Source organism: Ranitomeya variabilis, chromosome 1 (assembly GCF_051348905.1).
Source record: "Ranitomeya variabilis isolate aRanVar5 chromosome 1, aRanVar5.hap1, whole genome shotgun sequence".
NCBI classification, from domain to species: Eukaryota; Metazoa; Chordata; class Amphibia; order Anura; family Dendrobatidae; genus Ranitomeya; species Ranitomeya variabilis.
This window is the reverse complement of record NC_135232.1, coordinates 477,213,464-477,240,374: the sequence shown is the minus strand read 5'-3', so window position 1 is coordinate 477,240,374 and position 26,911 is coordinate 477,213,464. Positions and strand designations below refer to the sequence as shown.

Here is a 26,911-nt window from a genome sequence, read left to right as displayed (position 1 = left end):
GCTAAATTTTCAGGGACGGGGGTCCAGGTGGGGGCACTAGTGCTAGGTTGGGCGTGACTAGCACTAGGTTGGGGGATACTCACCCTTGGCTGTGTGTCTTCTCCCCTGGGCTCCGGCTCTTCTCCCCTGGGCTCCGGCTCTCCTCCGCTGGGCTCCGGGCGATTTCTCGTCCTGCAACATCTTGGGGGTGGCGAGTCCGTGTCACTGGAGGAGGAAGAGTGGGAGGAATACAGAAAAGTGGGGTCCTCACCCTCACTATCAGCTTCGGAGGCAAGAAAGGAATATGCCTCCTCAGCTGAGTACAGCCTTTGTGACTGGGACTGGGATGACTGGGATGAGCGGGACATTGTGTGTGTGGTGTGTGTAAAAAAACCTTTATTATAGTGTGCGTGTGTGTATGTGCGAGTGTTTGGTGAAACTTTCCACTGCAGGAGGGGGCTGTCAGGCGCGCGGGGGCTGTCAGGCGCGCGGGGGCTGTCAGGCGCGCGGGGGACTGTCAGGCGCGCGGGGGACTGTCAGGCGCGCAGGGGGCAGAGGCGATGCAGCAGCAGATGGAATCGGCGGCAGCAGCAGCAGGGGGTGATCAGGGGGGCAGGGGGTGATCAGGGGGGCAGTGGGTGATCAGGGGGGCAGTGGGTGAACACCGGGGGACAGGAGGGGGCTGTCAGGCGTGGGGGGGCAGAGGCGATGCAGTAGCAGCAGCAGATGGAATCTGCGGCAGCAGCGGGGGGTGATCAGGGGGACGGGGGGTGATCAGGGGGACGGGGGGTGATCATGGGGGAAGGGGGTGATCAGGGGGGGCAGGAGGGGGCTATCAGGCGCGAGGGGCAGAGGCGATGCAGTAGCAGCAGCAAAATGAATCAGCGGCAGCAGCAGGGGTGATCAGGGGGACGGGGGGGTGATCAGGGGGCAAGGGGTGATCAGGGGGGCAGGGGGTGATGAGGGGGCAGGGGGTGATCACTGGGGGATAGGAGGGGGCTGTCAGGTGCGGGGGGGCAGAAGCGATGCAACAGCAGATGGAATCAGCGGTAGCAGCAGCAGCAGGGGGTGATCGGGGGTGATTAGGGGGGCAGGGGGTGATCAGGGGGGCAGGGGGTGATCAGGGGGGCAGTGGGTGATCAGGGGGGCAGTGGGTGAACACTGAGGGGCAGGAGGGGGCTGAGGCAATGCAGCAGGAGCAGATGAAATCTGCGGCAGCAGGGGGTGATCAGGGGGGCGGGGGGGTGATCAGGGGGGCAGGGGGTGATCAGGGGGGCAGGGGGTGATCAGGGGGGCAAGGAGTGATCACCAGGGGGCAGGCGGGGGCTGTCAGGAGCTAGGGGAGCTGGGATGATGGAGTTGGCAGCAGCAGCGGGGGGGGTTGAAAAGGGGGGCAGGGGGTAAGATCTGGGGGGAGGGTGATCAGGGGGGCAGAGCGCAGAGGTGGATGGCAGAGAGGGGAGTACCTGGCGGCGGCAGCTGGAGCACAGGCGGCAGCGGCGGCGGCGGCAGGAGCACAAGCGGCGGCGGCACACGCGGCAAGGCAGCGGCAGCGGTGGCAATCGGCGGCGATCGGCGGGAGGTATGAGGGGAGGGTCCTCGTTCTCCAGCTTCCAGCAACAGGATGAGTCTGGAGAACGAGGACAGAGCTATTTTACTCCGCCCCTCCAGGTCTGATTGGAGAGCTAGCGTCACAAGGACGCTAGCTCCAATCAGAGCTGGAGGGGGTTAAAAAAAGGTCACCGGGAGCGGTCGTAGACCCGGGGGGGCAAAGCCACCCCCCCTGGGGTGAAGTACAGGTCCCCCTGCACCTGCGGGTACGGTGACATTTGAATGACCCCGGTCACCGGACCCGCAGGGAAGCATTCCCGCCATGACGCCACATAGGCGTCATGGGTCGGATTGGCACCGACTTTCATGACGCCTACGTGGCGTCAAAGGTCGGGAAGGGGTTAAAGTAATGATGGCCACTCGTTTTTCTTTACTTAGCTGCTTTTTCTTGCCATAATATAAATTCTAACAGTCTATTCAGTAGGACTATGAGCTGTGTATCCACCAGACTTCTGCTCAACACAACTGATGGTCCCAACCCCATTTATAAGGCAAGAAATCCCACTTATTAAACCTGACAGGGCACACCTGTGAAGTGAAAACCATTTCCGGTGACTACCTCTTGAAGCTCATCAAGAGAATGCCAAGAGTGTGCAAAGAAGTCATCAAAGCAAAAGGTGGCTACTTTGAAGAACCTAGAATATAAGACATATTTTCAGTTGTTTCACACTTTTTGTTAAGTATATAATTCCACATGTGTTAATTCATAGTTTTGATGCCTTCAGTGTGAATGTACAATTTTCATAGTCATGAAAATACAGAAAAATCTTTAAATGAGAAGGTGTGTAAAAACTTTCGTTCTGTACTGTATCTAGATACGATCCTTGGGGGGTCTAGTTTCTAAAATAGGGTCTCTTGTGGGGGGTTTCTACTGTTTAGGCACATCAGGGGCTCTGGAAACGCAATATGACACCCGCAGACCATTCTATCAAAGTCTGCATTCCAAAATGGCGCTCCTTCCCTTCCGAGCCCTGCCGTGTGCCCAAACAGTAGTATTCCCCCACATATGTGAAGCACTTGGAAGTTCAAAGTGCTCACTACACATCTAGATAAGCTATTTGGTGGTCTAGTTTCCAAAACAGGGTCACTTGTGTGGGGTTTCCACTGATTAGGCACATGAGGGGATCTCCAAACTTTACATGGTGTCCGATCACAATTCCAGCCAATTCTGCATTGAAAAAGTCAAAGGCGCTCCTTCCCTTCCAAGCTCTGCCGTGTGCCCAAACAGTAGTTTACCCCCACATATGGGGTATTGACGCATTCAGGAGAAATTACACAACAAATTTTTGGTTCATTTTCTCTTTTTACACTTGTGAAAATAAAAAAAATGGTTCTGAATTAAAATGTTTGTAAAAAAAAGTGATATGTTTATTTTTTCCCTCCACATTGCTTCAGTTCCTGTGAAGCACGTAAATAGTTAATAAACTTCTTGAATGTGGTTTTGAGCACCTTCAGGGGTGCAGTTTTTAGAATGGTGTCACTTTTGGTTATTTTTTGTCATGTACACACCACAAAATGACTTCAAATGTGAGGTGGTCCCTAAAAAAAATGTTTTTGTAAATGTTGTTGTAAAAATGAGAAATCACTGGTTAACTTTTAACCCTTATAACTTCCTAACAAAAAAAATTGTTTAGAAAATTGTGCTGATGTAAAGTAGACATGTGGGAAATGTTATTTTTTAAGTATTTTGTGTGACATATCTCTCTGATTTATGGGCAAAAAAAGTAAACGTTTGAATATTGCTAAATTTTATAAACTTTTTGCCATATTTTTGTTTTTTTCATAAATAAATGCAAGTTATATAGAATAAATTTTACCACTAACATGAAGTACAATATGTCATGAATAAAACATTCTCAGAATCAGCATGATCCGTTAAAGCGTTCCAGATTTATAACCACATAAAGTGACAGTGGTCAGTGACAGTGGTCAGAATTGTAAAAATCTCAGTCCACATCCTTGGGTGGAGATAAGGTGGACAACTTCCCACCAGCTCTATGGTTGTCCACAAAAACCCAGCCCCTAAAATGGCCTACTAACTCCTCTCAACACATAGTGTGCTGGAGCAAACTTCTGACTGTCAAATCAGTGAAGCTAATAGCCTCAGTGAAACATATCCCCCCTAAAGCACTTTGCCAGTGACTTTGTCACAAGATGATTATACATACATAAACAAATAGTACAGTATGTACCTAATTAGAGACTGCTAATATGTCATAAATTTAGCTTGTATCTCTCTGCCACATGTAATATTTGCTTTCAACATTTTAACAGATAAAGATGAATGCCAAGGAGCACATAAGATATGTGGAGAACACACAACGTGCCATAACACACATGGAAGTTACTACTGCATATGTCTAGAAGGGTACCGACCATCCAATAACCATGAAAACTTTATACCTAATGATGGTACTTTTTGTACAGGTGCGTAGCAGAACCTTTCAACATTTATATGTGGTACAGCAAATAATTAACATATATACATATGATGCTTGAACGTTTGTGAACCCTATAGAATTTTCCATATATTTGCATAAATTTTATCTAAAACTACATCAGATTTTCAAATGAGTCCTAAAGAGAACCAAATCAAACAAATTAGTCAAAATTATTAAACAATGTCATTTTTTTTACATGAAGAAAAAGATATGATATCAAATGTATATGAGTGGTAAAAGTATGTGAACCTTTAAGATTAGCAGACAATTTAAACGTGAAATTAAATTCTGGTGTCTTCACTTGATCGGGTAACAATCAGAGGTGAGTGGGTGACCTATTTTATTTAAAGAACAGGAATCTATCAAAGTCTCATCTTTACGATGTATGTTTTGTGGAAGTATACCATGGCACGAACAAAGGGGATTTCTGAGGACCTCAGGAGGAGAGTTGTTGATGTTCATCAGGCTGGAAAAGGTTACAAAACCATCTTTAAAGAGTTTTGACCTCTCCAATTTACAATCAGAAAGGTTATGCACAAATGGAGGACATTCTATACCACTATTGCCTTCTCTAAGAGTGGTTGAGTGAGTGACAAAAATCTCTCAAAGAGCGAGGCATAAAATAGTCTGCAAGGACACAAAGGTAACTCCTAAGCAAGTAAATACTTCTCTCACATTAGAGCCCACCATTAGGAGGACACTGAACAAGAATTGTGTGCAAGCAATGGTTTGCTAAAGATTTGCAGTTTGCTAAAAATCACCTGGACTAGTCAGAACACAATTAGAACAATGTATTTGGGATGGTTGACAAACTGGAAAATTCTGAAGGGTTCACAAAATTTCAAACACCTCTGTATGACCCTAGAGAAGATGTACTTGCTGATTTAGATTTAAAAATTGGTCATTACTTGTAGCTAAACACTTTCTGTAATTTCATATGTGCATTTCACATGATAGTTGGATGGTGCACCTTTGTATCTTTATACAGTTTTAGACTTTCTAGGCAGTTTTGGTAGTATTTAAAAAGAAAAAGATGTGTCTCTAAAAAGACAGCCATATGTATTTATGATGAGCATAATTCTTTTGCAAAAATATTCATGTAAAGGATGCCAGACAAGAATTTATATTATGTATAAGAGAAATGTATGTAACTTTTCTGGCAACATATGCAAAATCTACCATACAGTATTCACAAGTGTGATAATTTTGGCACATTATCTGTCTGGTCTAGGTTTGTCCTGTGCAACTTTAGGACTGTGTTAATAAATATACTGCAATATTCATACTGGGGAATGCTATATTTGATTTAGACCACATTCTGTATATTTGGACCAGTGTTGTTCTTCTTTTGACTTTTATGTGTCCATACAACTGTCGAATTCACACTACAGTATTGTAGCTCTTTTCGGGCTCTGAGTTTTAAGGAGCCATAGATCAGAACCCAGGAAAGTATTCAGACCCTTTAAATTTTTCACTCTTTTTTTCATTGCAGCCATTTGATAAATTCAAAAAAGTTCTGGTTTCACATTAATGTATACTCTTGACCCCATCATGACTGAAAAAAGACAGAAATGTAGAATTTTTTGCAAAAAAATAAAAAAAACAACGAAATATCACATGGTCATAAGTATTCAGACCCTTTGCTCAGATACTCATATTTAAGTCACATGCTGTCCATTTTCCTGTGATCCTCCTTGAGATGTTCTCCTTCTTCATTGGAGTCCAGCTGTGTTTAATTAAACAGGTAGGACTTGATTTGGAAAGGCACACACCTGTCTATATAAGACCTCACAGCTCACAGTGCATGTCAGACCAAATGAGAATCATAAGGTCAAAGGAACTGGTTAAGGAGCTCAGAGACAGAATTGTGGCAAAGCACAGATATGGCCAAGGTTACAACAGAATTTCTGCAGTACTCAAGGTTCCTAATAGCACAGTGGCCTCCATAATCCTTAAATGGAAGAGGTTTGGGACCACCAGAAGTCTTCCTAGACCTGGCCATCCAGCCAAACTGAGCAATCGTGGGAAAAGATCCTTGGTGAGAGAGGTAAAGAAGAACCCCAAGATCACTTTGGCTGAGCTCCAGAGATGCAGTAGGCAGATGGGAGAGAGTTCCACAAAGTCAACTATCACTGCAGCCCTCCACCAGTCGGGCCTTTATGGCGGAGTGGCCCAACGGAGGCCTCTTCTCAGTGCAAGACATATGAAAGTGTCATGGTTTACTGTGCTCTTGGGTCAGGTAGTTGCAGGGTTAACTCGGATGGTCTCTTTCTGGGTCCTGGGAGGCTTTTTATAGCCTCACTGTGAGGTCAATCCTTGTCGTTTATACTCTGACCCTTGGCTGAGTGTGTCTGACCCTGGTGAGCCTCTGCTTTGTGCATGTACTATTGTTAGTCTGTTTGGTTTCTGATCTGGTCCCGTCCCTGTTGTGATTCCTGCCTGCTGTTTCTGTACAGTCTATTGCCTGTTCTGGTTTTCTGATCTCTTGCTTCGTCCTGACTATTCATCTGACTGCCCCTGTGTACTGCGCCGACCTCTCTGTGTATGACCATGGCTTGTGTGACTACGTTTATTCCTGTCATCCCTTTTAACGTCTTTGGGGGTTTCCTCTCCTTCTTACACTTTCTCCCAGAGCCGCTGCAGCCCTGCTCTGCAGGCTCAAACAGCGATGCTAAGCTCTGCCCACCCCCTCTGACACGCGTTCACATGATCGCAGGTCCTGTCTGCCTGCTCTGGAGAACGGCTAGCCTCTGCAGCACTGCTGCTATCGCTCTCATTCACAGCTCCTCGGTGCCACAGGCTGTCCCTGGCACCAGACATCCAGGTTAGCCTCCTGCGCTGTTGCCGGTGAGTGCCCGCAAGGTAGCTGGTTCTGACATTATAAACGACCGTCACAGTTTTTTTTCTCTCTCTTTTTTAAGGGGGAGGTTAAGGAGTGTTATATGCATAGATCCTATGCAGGCATTAGCGGATCAGGTGAAATACCTAACGCAAATCTTCCAGAAATTGAATGTGGAGCAGCGCACAATGGCTCAGACTCAGCAGCAGCTGGTAGATACCGTTCAGGAGGCTGTCACTGCAGGGTCTCTGGGTACTGGTAGTAGAGATGTGTCGTTGGTATCTCCTGAATCTCCAGTAAAACTGCCTGACCCCTTCTCAGGGGATAAAATGGAGTTCAGAGCCTTCAGGGAGGGGTGTAAAACTTTTTTTTTCCCTGAGGCCTCATTCTTCTGGGGATAAGTTCCAGAGGGTGGGGGTCATTATTTCCCTACTTCGGGGGGCTCCACAAGCCTGGGCCTTTTCTCTATCTCCTTCTGCTCCTGAGAGGATGACTGTTGATGCCTTTTTTGGTGCCCTATGCTGCAGCTATGATGAGCCTGACAGGGTCCGTATGGCTGAGGACATGGTAATGAGTGTTCGGCAGGGCAAACATTCAGCTGAGTGGTTCTGTTCGGAGTTCCGATGTTGGGTTGCAGAGGTGTCCTGGGATGATGCCGCCCTTCGAGGGCTATTCTGCAGAGGCCTGTCTGAATGCCTCTAGGATGCTCTGGCCCTTCATCTTCCACCTGGCACTTGGAGGACGCCATAACCCAGGCCGTATGAATGCACCGCAGGTTACACGCCAGGGGTGTCATGCAGTGTGAAACTTCCCTGTTTGCTGGCAGCAAAGAGACTGGGGCTGCTCCTGAGGCCATGAAAATCAGCGTCACCTCGCTAAAAGAGAAGGAGAGAAGACCCCGCCGGGAGAAACAACTCTGTTTCTATTGCGGAGAACCTGGACATTGGAGAAAAGATTGCCCCTCCTGTCCATCATCCTCTAAGATGACAGGAAACGACAGGAAACAACTAGGTCTGAATAGTGGTCGAGGAGGCTGCCCAGACCTTCAGGTACTGTTTTCCTCATGTACTAAAGTCTTGTTAAAGGTGGAACTATGGGTAGACAATTATCATTTTTTCTCTACAGCATTGGTGGACAGTGGTTGATCTCTCAACCTGGTCAGTTCCTGTGTCATCTCCCCACACAAGATAGGGACAGTCAGGCTGGAGACCCACTTAAAATTGTGGCCATCGACTCTCCCCCTCTTACAAATACAGGGATTCTTTATGTTTCCAAAAGGTTTACTTTACAGATCAGTTCTTCCCACATGGCATGCCCGCAGGGCTAGTGCTGGGCATGCCATGGCTTCAACGCCACAACCCGGTGATTGACTGGGAAACAGGGGAGATTATTAAATGGGGATCCAAATGTATCGATTGTTGCCATAAACCTGTTTGTTGTCTGAAACTTGCAAAACCTGTCTCGTTGTCTTCTGTTAATCTGGAGGGTATTCCGGAGTACCTAAGAGACTTTGAGGACGTGTTCTCTGAAAGTGAGGCTGAGGCGCTGCCCCCGCATAGGCCATTTGACTGTGCTATTGATCTTATTCCTGGAGCCAAATTGCCCAAAGCCCGTCTATTTAATTTGTCAGGCCCGGAGCGCCTGGCTATGAAGCAATACATTGCTGACAGTCTTCATAAAGGGCATTAAGACCTTCTGAGTCCCCAGTAGCTGCGGGGTCTTTCTTTGTTATAAAGAAGGATGGTGGCCTACGTCCCTGCCTCGACTTTCGAGAACCTAATGAAATCACAGTCAGTAACACATACCCCCTGCCTCTGATTCCTGATCTCTGTAATCAGCTCTCTGGGGCCAATTGGACCTCAGAAGATCTTATAATTTGATTAGAATATGGGAAGGTGATGAGTGGAAAACTGCATTTCTTACATCGGAGGGGTTATTCGAAAATCTGATGATGCTGTTCGGTCTCACCTATGCCCCAGCTGTGTTCCAAAATTTAATTTATGTAGTTTTTTCGAACCTCATTGGTCGCTTTGTTGTGATCCACTTGGATGATATCCTGATATATTCCTCTGACAGACATTCTCATTTATCACTTGTTAAAACAGTGTTCCAAAGACTCAGGGAAAATCAATTATTTGTTAAACTAGAGAAATGTTCTTTTTTCGTTCAGGAGTAGTGTTGAGCATTCCGATACTGCAAATATCGGTTATTGGCCGATATTCGCTCTATCGGAATTCAGATACCGAGTTCCAATACTTTTGCGATATCGGATACCGGAATCGGAAGTTCCTATAGTGCAATTATGCACTATAATGGAGTGTGGGCGGTGTGTGGGTGGAGACTGCGTGTGTGTGTGCGTGGGCGGGGTCTTTCGTGACTGCCGGGGCTCTGTGTGGGCTGCCGGGGGTCTGTGCAGGCACGCACAGAGCCCCGGCAGCCCCGCACAGAGCCCCCGCAGCCCGCACAGAGCCCCGGCAGCCCGCACAGAGCCCCGGCAGCCCCGCACAGAGCCCCCGCAGCCCGCACAGAGCCCAGGCAGGCCCGCACAGAGCCCCGGCAGGCACGCACAGAGCCCCCGGCAGCCCGCATAGAGCCCCGGCAGGCACACACAGAGCCCCAGCAGCCCGCACAGAGCCCCGTCAGCCCGCACAGAGCCCCGGCAGGCACGCACAGACCCCCTGCAGCCTGCACAGACCCCCGAGAGGCCCGTACAGATCCCCGGCAGGCCCGCACAGACCCCGCCCGCACAAACAGACACACACAGTGTCTGCCCACGCACCGCCCACACTCTTCTCCCCTCCGGAACAGGAAGGACAAGGACTGAAAGGGTTTATTTAAATTCCGATATGTGTGTCCCATTGACTTGCATTGGTATCGGGTATCGGTATCGGCGATATCCGATATTTTTTGCATATCAGCCAATCCAATCCGATACCGAAACTTCTGGATATTGGAAGGTATCGCTCAACACTATTCAGGAGCTGTCATTTTTGGGTCTCATAATCTCTCCACAGGGGTTTCGTATGGATCCCAAGAAGGTGCCATCCATTATGGAGTTGGTCCAGCCTCGGGACCTTAGAGGACTCCAGCGCTTTTTGGGATTCACAAATTACTATCGCAGGTTTATCAAAGGTTTTTCTCAGATTGTAAAACCCCTCACGGATCTCACATGTAAAGGGGCAGATGTCAGGAATTGGTCCCCGTCAGCCAAACAATCTTTTTTAACTTTGAAAAACTGTTTCACATCTGCTCGTGTTCTGGTGCATAATACTACAAGAGAACAAAGAAAGAGAGAGATATTGTCCCAAATAAAATCCAAATAATTTATTATATAAATACAATTTTACTTTTGACATACATCAGTATACAATACCACATATAAACAAGGTGAAAAGACATAACTTCACAGGTGTAACACCCAGGGCCAGCAATTGTAAATGGATGGGCGGGCCAGGCAGAAATTTAAACCCACACTATTACTCACAAACGTGGTGGCACAGCCGCTAAATGGATTATATAGTAAATAGATATCAATCTTTAAAGTGCCAAGTACAAAGGAATAGATCCATATAAATAAAGTGTCTGTCTTACCAAAAACGGCTAAGCCATACCACATGTCCTACACAAATCATTAATTTGGAAGGGACCAAAGTCCTCTCAAGGGGTAATGCCAGGCACACGCCGCCTCCCAGATCCTTGGATGGTATCGCTATATAGACGATGTACTGTTTATATGGCAAGGTTCAGTTGATGAGCTTAGGTCATTTATGTCAGGTTTGAACTGCAATGACTTCAACATCAGGCTTACATATACTTACCATCGGGAGGAAATTTCCTTTCTCGATATATTGATTAAAAAACAAAATAATGGCTCATTACAAACAGACATTTTTAGAAAGGAGACCTCGGTTAACTCACTGTTGCATGCAAGCTCCGCACACTCTAGGTCTACAATACAAGCAGTACCCACTGGGCAATTTCTCCGTATGAGGAGAGTTTGCTCCTCAGATGCATCATTTGAAGATCGGGCGCGAGACCTAGGGGATAGATTTAGAGAGAGGGGCTACAGTAATAGGTGTGTTAAGAAAGGCTACTTAAGAGCCAAGGCGGCAACAAGAAACGAGCTACTTGTGTCGAATGGAAGGAATAAAGGTAAAGAGGCCCCTATTAAATTTATCTCAACCAACAATCATCAGTGGGATAATATCTGGAAGATTTTACAGAAGCACTGGTCTGTCTTAAAGACAGAACCAACGGTGGCTAAGACTCAGACTATCCGTTAATGACACCCAGAAAAAGTAAAAATCTAAAAGATCATCTTGTGAGTAGCCATTATGTGGCTAAAACTCCAAGTCTGTTCAATTCTGCTAAACAGAAAAATGGGTGTTACCCCTGTGGTGACTGTTTGGGATGTAGGAATCTGGTCCGTACAACCTCCTTCCATTCGGCAGACGGACTACGCTGCTTTAAAATATTGGATTATATCTCTTGTAGCACCACGCATGTGGTCTATTGTGCCAAGTGCCCATGTGGGTTACTGTATGTGGGCCTCACCTCACGTGAATTGAGGGTGAGGACCAGAGAACACGTTAGGGATATAATGTCTGCAAAGAATGCTGTGGACGTTAGTACTCTAAAAACTATTCCCCGTCACTTTCATATATATCATAAATGTAATCCGGCTGGATTCCAGATGTGGGGAATTGATAGAGTACGTTTGGGGATCAGAGGGGGAGATCATAAGAGGCTTCTGGCACAACGGGATTGTCGCTGGATAACGGTGCTGGGGACCCTTTCTCCAGTAGGGTTAAATGAACATATTAGCTTTGTTCCTTTTTTTATAGTATTTTGATGTCTCTGGTTTTACTTTTACTTTGTTCATTGTGTGTTCTTTAATGTTTGTCTTTATAGTTTTATATACTTGTTTGGATACCTAAGAGACCTCTGCGTAATCGTGGGTTTTCTGATCAACTGGGAGGAATCAATATAAGAGGAAGGACCCAACTGTCCTTTGGTGTGAACATCTAACAAGCCTTGGAGTTGACCGACTTATTATAATTTATTTTTTCACTATTATGTTGCATCACTTTATTATTACTGTATATTTATTATTATTTGTGTATTAATATTATCTTTTCTAGTCACTTTTTAGTGTGAGTCACACATTTTTGCACCTTTATTCATGTGCTGTCAAGATTTCACGTATATTTTATCCAGCATTGAGCACGTCTTTACAGTTATTATTTTATATAATATTTGTATTTGGTCTTTCTCCTGGAGACTTGCAATCATTTTGGGCCCTTTAGGGATTATATGGACGTGGGCATTCGTGATTTTTTGTCACATCTATTGTGGAATTAGGAGGGGTAATGTTTCCACATAGTTACGTACTCATAGGGATTCCTTTATAGTATGTTGCCCTTACCAAGTATGGTGCGTCCAGCTCCTGTCCTGTAGTTAAGATGGTGACGTGCGTTGGTGCGCATGCCTGGAGCGTGCCACCTGAGCGACGCGTTGCCTTGGTCCTCTGATGCTTCCGGTGCCGCCGACTAATGACGTCACGCGGGATTTCCCGCTCGGCGTTGCCAGAACTGAGACAATGCAGTTGCGGTGATAAGATACTCTGCGCATGCGCCGTGTGAGCGTACTAGCCCCGATTAATGCCCCTATATAACGAGCGGTAGCAGCACACAGTGAGTCATAGCCCCCCGAGGAAGCCAAACGCGAAACGCGCGTTGGGGCTGCTTCGCTCAGGTTCCAGCGTGGAGAATTATGGGTGAGTGTGCCTGGCATTACCACTTGAGAGGACTTTGGTCCCCTCCAAATTAATGATTTGTGTAGGACATGTGGTATGGCTTAGCCGCTTTTGGTAAGACAGACACTTTATTTATATGGATCTATTCCTTTGTACTTGGCACTTTAAAGATTGATATCTATTTACTATATAATCCATTTAGCGGTTGTGCCACCACGTTTGTGAGTAATAGTGTGGGTTTAAATTTCTGCCTGGCCCGCCCATCCATTTACAATTGCTGGCCCTGGGTGTTACACCTGTGAAGTTATGTCTTTTCACCTTGTTTATATGTGGTATTGTATACTGATGTATGTCAAAAGTAAAATTGTATTTATATAATAAATTATTTGGATTTTATTTGGGACAATATCTCTCTCTTTCTTTGTTCTCTTGTAGTATCTAGTATCTTGAGAGTGTTCTGAGCCAAATTTGGCACCCCTATGATGGCTGTGGCAGGGGATTGATATTAAAAGAAATGCTTACTGTTTGGGAGTTGGTGTTGCTTATCGTGTTCTGGTGCAACCTGACTCATCCAAGCCATTTGTAGTCGAAGTTGATGCTTCGGAGGTTGGGGTGGGGGCAGTGGTGTCACAGGGACCTGCTTCTCTGACTAACCTCAAACCTTGTTTTCTCAGGCTGAGAGGAATTATGACGTTGGTAATAGAGAACTCTTAGCAATTAAATTGGTGTTCGAGGAATGGAGGCATTTTTTGGAGGGGGTGGCTCACCCCATCACGGTCATCACTGACCACAGAAACCTAGAGTATATCAAATCTGCTAAAAGACTGACTCCCAGGCAGGCCCGATAGTCACTTTTTTTTCCCAATTCCAAATCTCAATAACGTTTCGTCCAAGGTCTAAAAACACTTTCTCCCAGAGCCGCTGCAGGCTCAAACAGAGAAGGCTAAGCTCCACCCACCCCTCTGACACGAGGTCACATGATCGCAGGTCCTGTCTGCCTGCTCTGGAGAACAGCTAGCCTCTGCAGCACCACTGCTACTGCTCTCGTTCACAGCTTCTTGGGGTCACAGGCTGTCCCTGGCACCAGGCGTCCAGGCTAGCCTCCTGCACTGTTGCCGGTGAGTGCCCATCAGGTAGCTGGTTCTGACAGAAAGCCCATATAGAGTTTGCTCTCAGACTATGAGAAATATGATTCTCTGGTCTGATGAGAAGAAGATAGACCTTTTTGATAATTCTAAGCAGTATGTGTGGAGAAAACCAGGCACTGCTCATCACCTGCCCAATACAATCACAACAGAGAAACATGGTGGTGACAGCATCATGCTATGGGGGTGTTTTCCAGCTGCAGGGACAGGATGACTGGTTGTCATTGAAGGAAATATGAATGTGGCCAAGTACAGAGATATCCTGAATGAAAACTTCTTCCAGAGTGCTCTGGACCTCAGACTTGGCCAAAGGTTTACCTTCCAACAAGGTAATGACCCTAAGCACATAGCTAAAATAATAAAGGAATGGCTTCAGAACAACTGTGACCATTCTTGACTGGCCCAGCCAGAGCCATGACCTAAACCCAATTGAGCATCTCTGGAGAGACCTGAAAATGGCTGTCCACCAACGTTCACTATCCAGCCTGATGGAGCTGGAGAGGATCTTCAAGGAAGAATGGCAGAGGATCCCCAAATCTAGGTGTGAAAAACTTGTTGCATCATTCCCAAGAAGACTCATGGCTGTACTAGCTCAAAAGGGTGCTTCTAGTCAATACTGAGCAAAGGGTCTGAATACTTAGGACCATGTGATATTTCAGTTTTTTTTTATAAATTAGCAAAAATTGCTACATTTCTGTTTTTTTCCAGTAATGATGGGGTGCAGAGAGTACATTAATGAGAAAAAAATTAACTTTTTTAAATTTACCAAATAGCTGCAATGAAAAATTTTAAGTGGAATGAATACTTTCCGCACCCACTGTACGTCTCCTGGGACTCTTGATGAGGAGAAGAAAGAATACCAGGTTGAGGATTCAGAAGCCCAGCCACTTGGCTACTAAGACTATACCATGTGGAAGACTTGGTGGTGCTGCTTGTCAACACACTGGAGCATTTGTCTGCCATCCAACCCACAACATCCTCACACTTCTCTGTTTTCGACAGTGGTGTAGCGTGCTGACCGAATTTTTACAGGAAGCTAGAACAAGATACAGTCACCTTCTGATCTGTCACATGGCTTTGGCGGGCGCCACCAAATCCATGTCCACGTTCCTTAACGTCAACCTTTCCCATATTGAATGCATTATGAAAAAAAATTCCTGGCTTTATTTTTCACTAGTACCCTCAGAGAGGTGTTATGCACAAATTCCCTGTATCCAGCAATGAGTGGATATTTTTTTTTCAGATATCAGCTTTACTAAACATGGCAACAGTAGACTCAGGAAAATTACAGGTAAATAGTCACATTTGCATATCTCAGCAGGCTTTGCATTAGTCGCACAACTGCTAGATAAAGATACGCTATTTATTTAACTAATAGAAAATTATTTTGGTCATATCTCATTTAGGACACATGCCAACAGCAGAGTAAGAAAAATTATTGCCACTGGTAATTTGTGACATTTGCATATCTCTGCAGGCTTTGAGCAAGACGCTATTTATGTAAATAAGAAAATTATATTCTTTTTTATATCGCCTTTATGACACACACCAACAGCAGATTCAGGGAAATTACTGGTTAAATAGTGAAGTTTGCATAGCTCAGCAGGTTTTGTGCCAGTCACACGACTGCTAGATAAATATTAGTTATTTCAGCAATAGGCAAGGAATATAATTTAGGAATTAGCTCTTAAAAAGGATGTTTGCTATATGCTGGCACTGATGAATATTATTCAGCTGTAAAAAAATGTTTTATATGCTGGTACGTAGGAACATTATGCAGCTCCAAAAAAATTTGCTGGTGCTAACTAATATTATTTGCCTCTAAAAAGAGCTGCTTTGTATATTATTGTAGCTGATGAAACCCTGCCTATCTCTCCCTAATCCCACAGTCTGTTCCTAAACTATACAATACAACGCAAACTAGCAGAGATCTCCAGCATGTACGGGTACCGTTACACAAAACGATTTACCATTACCAACGATCACGACCAGCGATACGACCTGGCCGTGATCGTTGGTAAGTCGTTGTGTGGTCGCTGGGGAGCTGTCACACAGACAGCTCTCCAGCGACCAACGATGCCGAAGTCCCCGGGTAACATGGGTAAACATCGGGTTACTAAGCGCAGGGCCGCGCTTAGTAACTCGATGTTTACCCTGGTTACCATCGTAAATGTAAAAAACAAACAAACCGTACATACTCACATTCCGGTGTCCGTCAGGTCCCTCGCCGTCTGCTTCCCGCACTGACTGAGTGCCGGCCGTAAAATGAAAGCAGAGCACAGCGGTGACATCACCGCTGTGCTCTGCTTTTACTTTCCGGCCGGCAGTCAGTCAGTGCGGGAAGCAGACGGCTAGGGACCTGACGGACACCGGAATGTGAGTATGTATGTTTTTTTTTTTTTTTACATTTACGATGGTAACCAGGGTAAACATCAGGTTACTAAGCGCGGCCCTGCGCTTAGTGACCCGATGTTTACCCTGGTTACAAGCGAACGCATCGCTGGATCGGTGTCACACACACCGATCCAGCGATGACAGCGGGAGATCCAGCGACGAAATAAAGTTCCAAACGATCTGCTACGACGTACGATTCTCAGCAGGGTCCCTGATCGCTGCTGCGTGTCAGACACAGCGATATCGTATGGATATCGCTGGAACGTCACGTATCGTACCGTCGTAGCGACAAAAGTGCCACTGTGAGACGGTACCCTACTTGCAATGTTGATAACACCCAGGTGCCTGCCTTTCACTCTCACTCGTTTTAAAACTCGCCCTAGTCCTTATGCTATCTCCACCTAACAAAAAACTAATCTTCACCCTCAGTAGCTCTTTAAAGAGCTTTTTGGAATCACAAACTCTCCGTATATGCTGCTTTCACTCTCCCTACGCTCACACTATGTTGTTTCCAGCTGCAATGTGTGCAAGATGGCACCGGCAGGGATTAAATATCCCTATGACTAGGGATGAGCAAATATATGATTCAATGTTTGGTTTGGATTACGATTGAAAATTTGCAATATTCGCCGAATAATTCGTTGAATATTTGCCAAACATAACTGAACGCTATTCAGCTCAATGGGAGGCAAAACAAACACATGCACAATGTTAGGTGTCGAGTTCCTGTCGCTGCACAGGGGTGATCTCGAACCACCTCCCATTCTTTTTCAGCCGCAGTGGAGCCTGCTTAACGCAGACATCAGTCCCAGCATCTGGCTCAGGCAAATACTGTGCGCTTGGTTACTACTGGTCTTCCAGGCTCAGCCTTTGTAACCAGCACTGTTCTGCGGCTAGTAGATGCTCCTGGGACTAAGTCCTGCTTTTCATCTACTGAGCATGCCCAAGGAACGACCTCTCATTGGAGGTCGGGGGTCATATGCTCAGGTCCTGAAGCAGTTCCTATTGGACCATTAGAATGGTCCCGGAGAGTTTCCTCTATGAAAGGATTGCATGGCCTCATAGCCATGCGCTAGTATAAACTTAAGTTCATGAGTGTATGAGCTACCTGCACTGTTAGTGAGTTGTGATCCTCTGTGAGGTTAATTGGGCACAGCGTTATCTTTAATCCCGGTGACTCTGTGAAGCAACAGAGTTCGCTCCTATACAGACCAGGTGACGGAACCCGTATCTATTCAGGCGTTGTACAGCCATATAGTGCCGCCATTTACTAGCAGCAGGTTCCACTCCTGCACGGTGGACCCCGGGCTACGAACGCACCTATATTATCCCTATATTTACTCGGTGCGTTCTGCCAGCCTTAACAGTATACTAGTGCCATGGCCTGGCTAGTAATGGCGGATGATCAGTGTCTACAGAGGTACATCCAGCAGCTGGAGTGTAGGTTGGCGGCTCTTGAACGCACAACCTGGGCTGTGGATATCACCGCAGTCGCTGTTCAGGCTGCTAGCGAAGCTCCAGCCAGTTTGTCCACTGCCACCCCTGCTCCGACTTTAGCCCATCTCCCGTTACCAGACAAGTTTGCTGGTGACAGTAAGCTGTGTTGGGGATTCATGAGTCAGTGTGCTATACATCTAGAGCTCCTGGCTGCACGTTTTCCCATGGAACAGGCTAAAGTGGGATTTATTTTATCCCTTCTGTCGGGCAGGGCACTGGAATGGGCAACGCTGCTGAGCTCCTACCTTTGCCACTCCTCTGGAATCTCCTATTCTGGCGTCCGAGTCCCATGAGGCCATGGAGGTATCTTGAGCAAGACCTAAGTCCTGGGCCGCTCGAATACTCATGGTCTGTAATGTCTGCCAACAGATAGGACATTATGCCAAGAAATTTCCCCAGCAGTCAGGAAATTACCGTGTCTAGTAACCGTAGGAGGAGGTTTATTAGACATAGCGGCGTTTTCCTCCAAACTGTCCTTTAAGGGGACAATCACCTTAGGCCCTTCCACTCTTACAGTCGAGCTTTGTGTGGATTCTGGGGCAGAGGGGAATTTCATGTCCTCAGCCTTCACCCAACGCCATGCAATACTCCTTGTGATGCTTGCCAAGCAGGTGACTGTACGAGTGGTGAATGGGTCGACACTGCCCACACAAATAACACATCAAACCATCCCATTTACATTATCTATGTCCCCATCCTATCAGGAGATTATTTCCCTCCTTGTCATTCCCGAGGGAATAGACGAGATCCTGATAGGGATACCCTGGTTACGCTATCACTCCCCTCATATAAAGTGGTCCTCAGGGAGAATTTTGGAATGGAGTGAATCTTGTGAGGGCAGATGTCTGAGGGAGTGCGTTCAGGTTGCTACTAGGGTTGAGTGACTTTTGCTTTTTTAGGATCGAGTCGGGTTTCGTGAAACCCGACTTTCTCGAAAGTCGGATCGTGTGAAATCGGCCGATTATTGTGAAAAGTCGGGTGTCCGATCAAAACACGAAACCCAATGCAAGTCAATGGGGATTTTTTTTTTCCTCTCTCTCTCTCTCTCTCTCTCTCTCTCTCTCTCTCCTCGGACTGTGTAAATCAGTACATTCCTCGGACTGTGTAAATCGCTACATCCAAAATGGTAAAATGGCATTTCTACCCCCACCCCCTGTGACGCCGCAGAAAGCAAGACAACACCTATGTCATCACGCTGCCCACACTCCTTCATTGGCTGAAAAAATGGCGGTTAAAGCGTCATACGAAACGCGACTTTGGCACGAAGATCACCGACCGCATGGCCGATCCCACGCTGGGATCGGCTCGGGTTTCAGGAAACCCGACTTTGCCGAAAGTCGCCGACTTATGAAATTGACCGATCCGTTTCGCTCAACCCTAGTTGCTACTACTGAAGTACCCGCAGATCTTTCCTCTCTCCCAAGCACTACTGGCCCTATGAGGACGTATTCTCCAAGAGGGCTGCAGAGACCCTTCCGCCCCACCGCCCCTATGACTGTCCTATTGACCTGGTGCAGAGCCTCCCCGGGGTCGAGTCTATCCCCTGTCTCTCCCGGAGACGGAGGCGATGTCCCAATACATCTAGGAGAATCTGACAAGAGGATTCATTAAGAAGTCAGTGTAACTGCAGGGGCAGGGTTCTTCTTCGTGCAGAAGAAGAACGGAGAACTACGTCCATGCATTGATTACAGGGGTTTTAACGACATCGCCGTTAAGAATAAATGCCCTCTGTCTCTGATATCAGAGCTATTCGACAGATTGCAGGGAGCGAGGGTTTTTACTAAACTAGATCTGTGGGGTGCTTACAACCTGATTCGCATCCATGAGGGGGACGAATGGAAGATGGCATATAACACCAGGGACGGGCACTATGAATACCCGGTGATGCCCTTCGGGCTCTGTAATGCCCCTGCCGTTTTCCAAGACTTTGTGAATGATTTCTTCTGGGATATGCTCTCCTCCTTGGTCGTAGTCTATCTGGATGATATTCTCATCTACTCTCCAGATATAGACTCCCACCGGAGAGATGTTTGCAAAGTCTTCAACCTCCTATGGGCAATCTCCCTCTACGCCAAGTTGGAGAAGTGTGTGTTTGAGCAGGAGTCCTTGCCTTTCCTTGGCTATATCATCTCCGCCCAGGGATTGGCTATGGATCCTGCTAAGCTACAGGCTGTGATGGACTGGCAGGAACCCCATTCTCTCAAAGCGGTGCAGTTCTTTATGGGGTTCATTCCCCACTTCTCAACTTTGGTAGCTCCCTTGGTTGCCCTCACCAAAAAGGGAGCAAATCCTAAATTGTGGTTGGAGGAGGTTTCCAGAGCCTTTCTCTCAATTAAGTCACACTTCGCTAGCGCTCCCATTTTACATTGCCCCGATGTTGATAAACCTTTTATTATGAAGGTGGATGCCTCTTCCGTCGGTGCTGGGACAGTCCTCTTCAAGAAGGATGCTCAAGGTCAGAAGCATCCTTGTTTCTTCTTCTCCAGGACCTTCACACCAGGGGAGAGGAATAATTCCATTGGGGAGAGGGAGTTGCTAGCCATGAAGTTGGCTTTCTCGGAGTGGAGACACCTCCTGGAGGGGGCTCACTTTCCCTTCCAAGTTTACATCGACCACAAGAATTTGGTCTATATACAGACTGCCCAGCGGCTAAATTCTCGCCAGGCCAGATGGTCCCTGTTCTTCTCCCGGTTCCATTTCAGCCTCTATTTTCTCTCTGGGGATAAGAACATTCATTCCGACGCTCTCTCCCACTCCGTAGTGTCTTCAGCGGAGGAGGAACCTCGGCTTATTGTCCCTCCTGAGAGCCTGAGGACCGTGGCTCCGATTTCGCTAGAGTCTGTGCCCCCGGGCAAGACTTTTGCGCCATCAAATTTACGACAGGAGGTTTTCTCTTGGGCTCACTCGTCCAGGGTGGGTGGACACTTTGGGACCTAAAGGACATCTGAGCTTCTGGCGAGGATGTACTGGTGGCCGCATATGGCCCGTGATGTTGGAGACTATATTCGGGCGTGTGTCTCCTGCAACAAGAATAAGTCTCCTCGACAACAACCAGCTGGGTTACTTTACCCCCTGCTGGTGGCAGACAGGCCCTGGGAGATGGTCGGGATGGACTTTGTGGTCGGCTTACCCAAGTCCCGTGGCTGCACCATCATTTGGGTAATCACCCACCATGTTTCTAAAATGGTGCACTTGGTGCCTCTTCCATGGTTACCTTCTGTACGGGCCTTGGCAGCATTGTTTATTAAACACATTTTCCACCTACACGGTATGCCGGACAAAATGGTCAGTAAACTGGGTCCCCAGTTTGCATCTCAGTTTTGGAGAGAGCTCTGTCGACTACTCAGCATCGAGCTGAATCTCTCTTCAGCATACCATCCCGAGACGAATGGGTTGGTAGAGAGGTCTGGTTGGTAGAGAGGGCCAACCAGACCTTGGTCACATATCTGTGACATTTTGTTTCTGCTAGGCAGGATGACTGGGCATCCTTGCTACTGTGGGCGGAGTTTGCGCTAAACAACGCCGTAGCCGACTCCACTGGACAGACCCCATTCCTCCTTAACTATGGCCAGCATCTGCAGGTTCCTGTGCCTATGCCGGTGAATTCCGCCGAATCCAGGGTGGCAGACTGGGCTGTGGAGGCACGTAACATTTGGGACCGCACTCAGGATGCCATCCGGACTTCCAAGGAAAGAATGAGGTCCTCTGCCGATGCACATCGGAGCCCCGCTCCGACCTTTGCTCCTGGCAACTTAGTGTGGCTCTCCGCCCGTAACATCAGGCTGCGAGTTGAGTACACTAAGTTTGCACCTCGCTACTTGGGTCCCTTCAAGGTCCTGGAACAGGTTAACCCTGTGGTCTACCGTCTGGCTCTTCCTCCACGCCTAAGTGTCACCGACACTTTTCATGTGTCTCTTCTAAAGCCCATTCACATGTCCCGGTTTTCTGAGTCATCTGCCGGGACATCGGGTTTATCTATGGATGATTATGAGGTGAACACTATTTTGGGGTGTAAGGTGGTATGTGGTAAAAAAATTTATTGGATGGATTATGGCCCAGAGGACTGGTCCTGGGAGCCTGCTCAGCTCATTCGGGCTCCGCAACTCATTGCTGCCTTCGAGCGTAGCGAGGCCAAAGGAGGGGGGGTAATGTTAGGTGTTGAGTTCCCGCCGCTGCACAGGGGAAATCTCGAACCACCTCCGCTGCGGTCTTCCATTCTTCTTCAGCCGCAGTGGAGCCTGCTCAGCGGAAACATCGGTCCCAGCGTCTGGCTCAGGCAGATACTGTGCGCTTGGTTACTGCTGGTCTTCCAGGCTCAGCCTTCGTATCTAGCACTGTTTTGCGGTGAGCAGATGCTCCTGGGACTAAGTCCTGCTTTTCCTCTATTGAGCATGCCCAAGGGACGACCTCTCATTGGAGGTCGGGGGTCACATGCTCAAGTCCTGAAGCAGTTCTTATTGGACCATTAGGAAGGTCCTAGAGCGTTTCCTCTATAACAGGTTTGCATGGCATCACGGCCATGCGCTAGTATCAACTTATGTTCATGAGTGTATGAGCTTAGCTACTTTGTGGTCTGTGTTAGCATGTGCTCAGGGTCAGCTGTAAGCCGTTAGAATTCTGGCACCTCCGGAGAGGAGTTTGTTTGTGTGAATTTAGGGCTGGCGTATAGCCACTAGAATTCCGGCACCTCCAGAGAGGAGTTGTTTGAGTGCTGTTGCTGACTGTATGACCACTGCTACCTGCTCTGTTAGTGATCTGTGATCCTCTGTGAGGTTAACAGGGCACAGCATTATCTTTAATCCCGGCGACTCTGTGAAGCAACAGAGTTCGCTCCTATACAGACCGGGTGACGGAACCCGTGTCTATTCAGGAGTTGTACCGCCATACAGTGCCGCCATTTACTAGCAGCAGGTTCCACTCCTGCACCGTGGAACCCGGGCTGCGAATGCACCTATATTATCTCTATATTTTCTCAGCGTGTTCCGCCAGCCTTAACACACAACACCTTATAATGGCCCCAAATGTTGCCCATACACATCAAATGAGGTACAGACACCGGGAAAATGGCCTCAATTCACCGACAATACAAATTGTAGCATGGCACTGCAGCAACCAGCCAGGCATGAGGTATCGGGGTCTGGGACAGCATTTGCAGCTTTCAGTTGAACGTCACAGTAAGATGAGGTGGGTGAGAGATCGGTGTAGGCCTCCTTTGCTGGGAGCCCTGATACCACATTCAACACCCCTACCTGTTTTCATGCTGAGCTACACTCAGGTGGCACAAATATCAGTTTTGTAGACTACCATTGTCAGAATAATTTAAGGATAGTAACACGTGTAGTTGAGTCCAAGGCAGTTGAGGCCTGATGGTCTCGGATGCATACTGCTACAGGCAACACGCATGAACGAGATCCAACCAGGAGTGTTCACATTTCCAAAAATTAGTGCCACACACTACCAAAGTGGAATCAAATTTACCACAGTAGAAATACTGATTTAAATACATTTAAACAAATAAGGGCCACAAAAAAGGCATCGATTTCCCCACAGTAGAAATAGTATAATAGGGACCGACAGGTCTTCTACTACACCCAATCCAGCAGATGGACACTCTACCAGGAGTGACTGTTCACATTTCCAAAAAATTACTGGCAGACACCACAAAAGTGGCATCAATTTTCCCACAGTAGAAATAGTATAATAGGGACCGACAGGTCTTCCACTACACCCAATCCAGCAGATGTACACTCAACCAGGAGTGTTCACATTTCCATAAATTATTGGCAGATGATACCAAAGCAGCATCAATTTCACCACAGTAGAAATAGTTATAATAAGGACCGACAAGTCTTCCACTACACCCAATCTAGCAGATGGACACCTAACCTGGAGTTTTCACATTTTAAAAAATTAGGATCTTACACCACTAAAGTGGAATAACTGTTACGAGAATAGTAATAGTATAAGTGGGACCGACACGTCTTCCACTACAGCCTAACCAGCATATGTAGACCAACCATGACTGTTCACATTTCCACAAATTTGTGCTAACATCAGCAGCATCCACAGCAGGCACAGAAGCCACACTACAGATATCACAGAGTGCTTTACGTAACATTAGTGCATCACACTAAAAAAATGCAATATCAGGTAGTCTATACAGTCTTCGATTGGGGTGCAAAAGTCCTTGGAGATCCATAACTTGTTCATCTTGATGAAAGTTAGGTGGTCTACACTTTCAGGGACAGCCAGCAGCGCTTATCCGTCAGTACACTAGAAGCAGAGCTGAAGAGCTGAAGACACGTTCTGAGATAACGCTGGCTGCCAGGCACGGTAAAACCTCCAAGGCTTGTGAGTCAAGCTCAGGCCACTCATCCATTTTGGAAGACCAAAATGTGAAAGGGTCCAAACCCTTCCTGATGGTATTGATTTTCAGTTCTAGATACTCCTTCACCATCTTCTCCACTTGTTCACCATGTATAACTCTGGACTCTGTTGTGCTGGTGCACGAGCTGGTCTAAAACATGTGTTAAAGGACTCACAGAAATTGCTTCTTCCACTTACACTGGTGCTGCTGCTAATGTTTTGTTATTTATGAATTGACGTGCCGGATGTTGGAAGTCTAGAGCTGTGAAGCGAACTGTGTGCTTCACTGCTGTCTTGGAGAAAAACTCTCTTAAGGTTGTGTAAAACCGTTTTACGATACTCCAGCATTTGTGGGTCCGTTTCCAGGGTTAGAAGCATCTGCAAAATTTGGTTTTATAATGTGGATCTAACAATGTGGCAACCCAGTGGTCAGCAGTATTTCTAATCATAAGTATAAGGGGATAATTTTGTAGATAGTGAAGCAAGAAGGCACTCATATGTCGGGCTCTACCATGAGGTCCAAGCCCATGCAGTGTTGGTGGCTGGGTAACAATGAGGCTCGTCTCCTCTGTCCCCTCCGGTCAACAATGAACAGAGAGGGGAAGATTATCCTCTTCATCTGACAGTTGCTTGCCCATCACCTCTTCCTCCTCCATTTGTTCCTCAGATCTTGCACCTTCGATAACAGTTTGTCTGTTATCACCAGCCCCCCTCGATCGCAGGAATCCACCCTCCCTTGGCCCCCACCCGTGTGATGACATTCTGAAACTTAGAGACAATGTTATCCCTTCCGCATCCTCCTATGCTTCCTCCTCTTCTTCTGGAATAACCATCTCCTCCTGCAGGCTATTCAAAGTCTGCTCTAGCATATAGATAACCGGAATAGTGATGCTGATGATGACATCATCAGGGCTAACAATCTTAGTAGCCATTTTGAAACTGTGCAGAAGGGTGCAAAGGTCCTTAATCTGTGCCCACTCTGTAAACGTGATAAGCGCCATGTCTGTACCGCATTGGCCCAGGCCATATGACATGACATACTTCAGGGTTCGATGCTGCTGCCACAGTTGCTGCAACATGTGCAGAGTGGAATTCTACTTGGTCAGCATATCAATATCGCATATCAACCTGCTAACTGGCATGGACAAAGACCTCTGTGTCGATGCAAGTCGATGATCGAAAGGGTGCGAACGGCGGAAATGAGCACACAGCCTACATGCTTTCTGGAGAAGCTCACCCAGGCCTGGGTACTGGCGGAGAAAACGTTGTACCACCAGGTTGAGGACGTGAGCCATGCAAGACACATGTGTGAGCTTGCCTCACCATAGCGACGCCACCAGGTTCGCACTATTATCGGACATGGCCTTACCTGGATGCAGGTTCAGCGGAGACAGCCATTGATCAAACTCAGCCTGAAGAGCTGTCCACAACTGTTCAGCTGTATGACTGCGATCTCCAAGGCATACCATTTTTAATGCTGCCTGATTGTGGTAAGCCTTAGCTGCGCAGTACGGAGGTGGTGGGGATTTGCTCTGCACTGTTGGAAAGCGTGTCTCATTAAGGCAGAGGTTGAAGTCGCAGGTGGAGGCCCTAGAGGAGACTGAGGAGGCAGAAGCAGTGGAGGAAGTGTTAAATGTAGAGGTTTGTCCTGCAAGCCTTCAGGATTCCAAGACTTGTGGAGCAGTACATGCCCCCACAGCCACCAAAGTCACCCAATACCCAGTCAGCGAGATGTAATGCCCTTGCCATGCTTACTTGTCCAAGTGTCTGTGGTGAAATGCACCATGGCAGACAGAGATTTAGTCAAGGAATGGGTGATGTTGTCTGTGACATGCTGGTGTAGCGCAGGCACAGCTTTCTTAGAAAAGTAATGGCAACTGGGCAATTGGTACTGGGGGACTGTGACAGCCATCAGCTTTTGGAAACCATCTGTATCTACCAGGCGGAAAGGCAGCATTTCCGTGGCCAACAGATTGGAGATGCTGGAGTTCAACCTCTTAGCTGTGTTATGCTTAGGAGGAAACAATGTTTTATGTGACCAAAACTGCAAAACCGTGGGCTGGCTGCAGTGCTGAGAGGGGGTGGAGTACGGTGATCCGGACAAACTGCTGGACCATGAGAGAGGTGCAGGCAGAGATTTTACGGTGGATTGAAAAGGTTGTGGCGTGCTTGGTCTCTGAGATAGGTAAAAAAAGCAGGCATGTCCGCTTCCGTTACAGCTGACGGTGGGCTCTCAGTCAGCGCGACTGGAGTGGGTAAAAAATCTGAGGTTCTGCGACCTGCGTCTCAGTAGTTGACATAGTAACAAGAAGAAGAAGGAAGAAGCAGCAGATTTGATTGATGGGGCAGCTGATGGTTGTTGAAGTCCACTGGTCCTCATTTTAGTGCAGTGGGATTCCCAGAGTGACACATGTTGATTGAGCATGTGAAGGTTAATACATATAGTAGTCAAATTATTGCACTTTTTACCTCTACTCAATTTTTTTTGCAAAGGTGGCAGATTATGTGAGTTGGCTCATCCTTTGCAGTGTCAAAAAAGGCCCAAGCTAGGCAACCCTTGCCACCTCTGCAAGCTGCAGACCCACGGACACTGCTGGTCACAGCCACAGTTGTGACAGCACAATACATTCCGTGTGAGCCTCAGATATCTGAGTCTCATCAGGATCACCTCCCCCCAGGGGTTAACATCTGATGACGAGGATCAGGATGCTGTTTCGACCCTACTTCGTCCTGCCCAGCATCAAATCTAAAAAAAAATTTGGGGCAACGGTGCAATTTTCCTCCTCTTGACTGTGAAGCTTTTGAGTACACTTCTGATGACCATGGCATAGAATGTGTGAACAGCTTTTCAGACTCACCCATCTGTGGTTTCATACAGTCAGTT

The 26,911-nt window shown here is 47.2% G+C and overlaps 1 protein-coding gene across 1 annotated transcript in view; it reads left to right on the top strand.

The window, feature by feature from the left end:
- SUSD1 (sushi domain containing 1) overlaps positions 1-26,911 on the top strand; it is a 485,342-nt gene that overhangs the window by 90,637 nt on the left and 367,794 nt on the right. Inside the window, exon 3 of the mRNA XM_077251054.1 lies at positions 3,865-4,017. Coding sequence (XP_077107169.1) covers positions 3,865-4,017 — 153 coding nt within the window. The remainder of the gene's footprint in view (positions 1-3,864; positions 4,018-26,911) is intronic.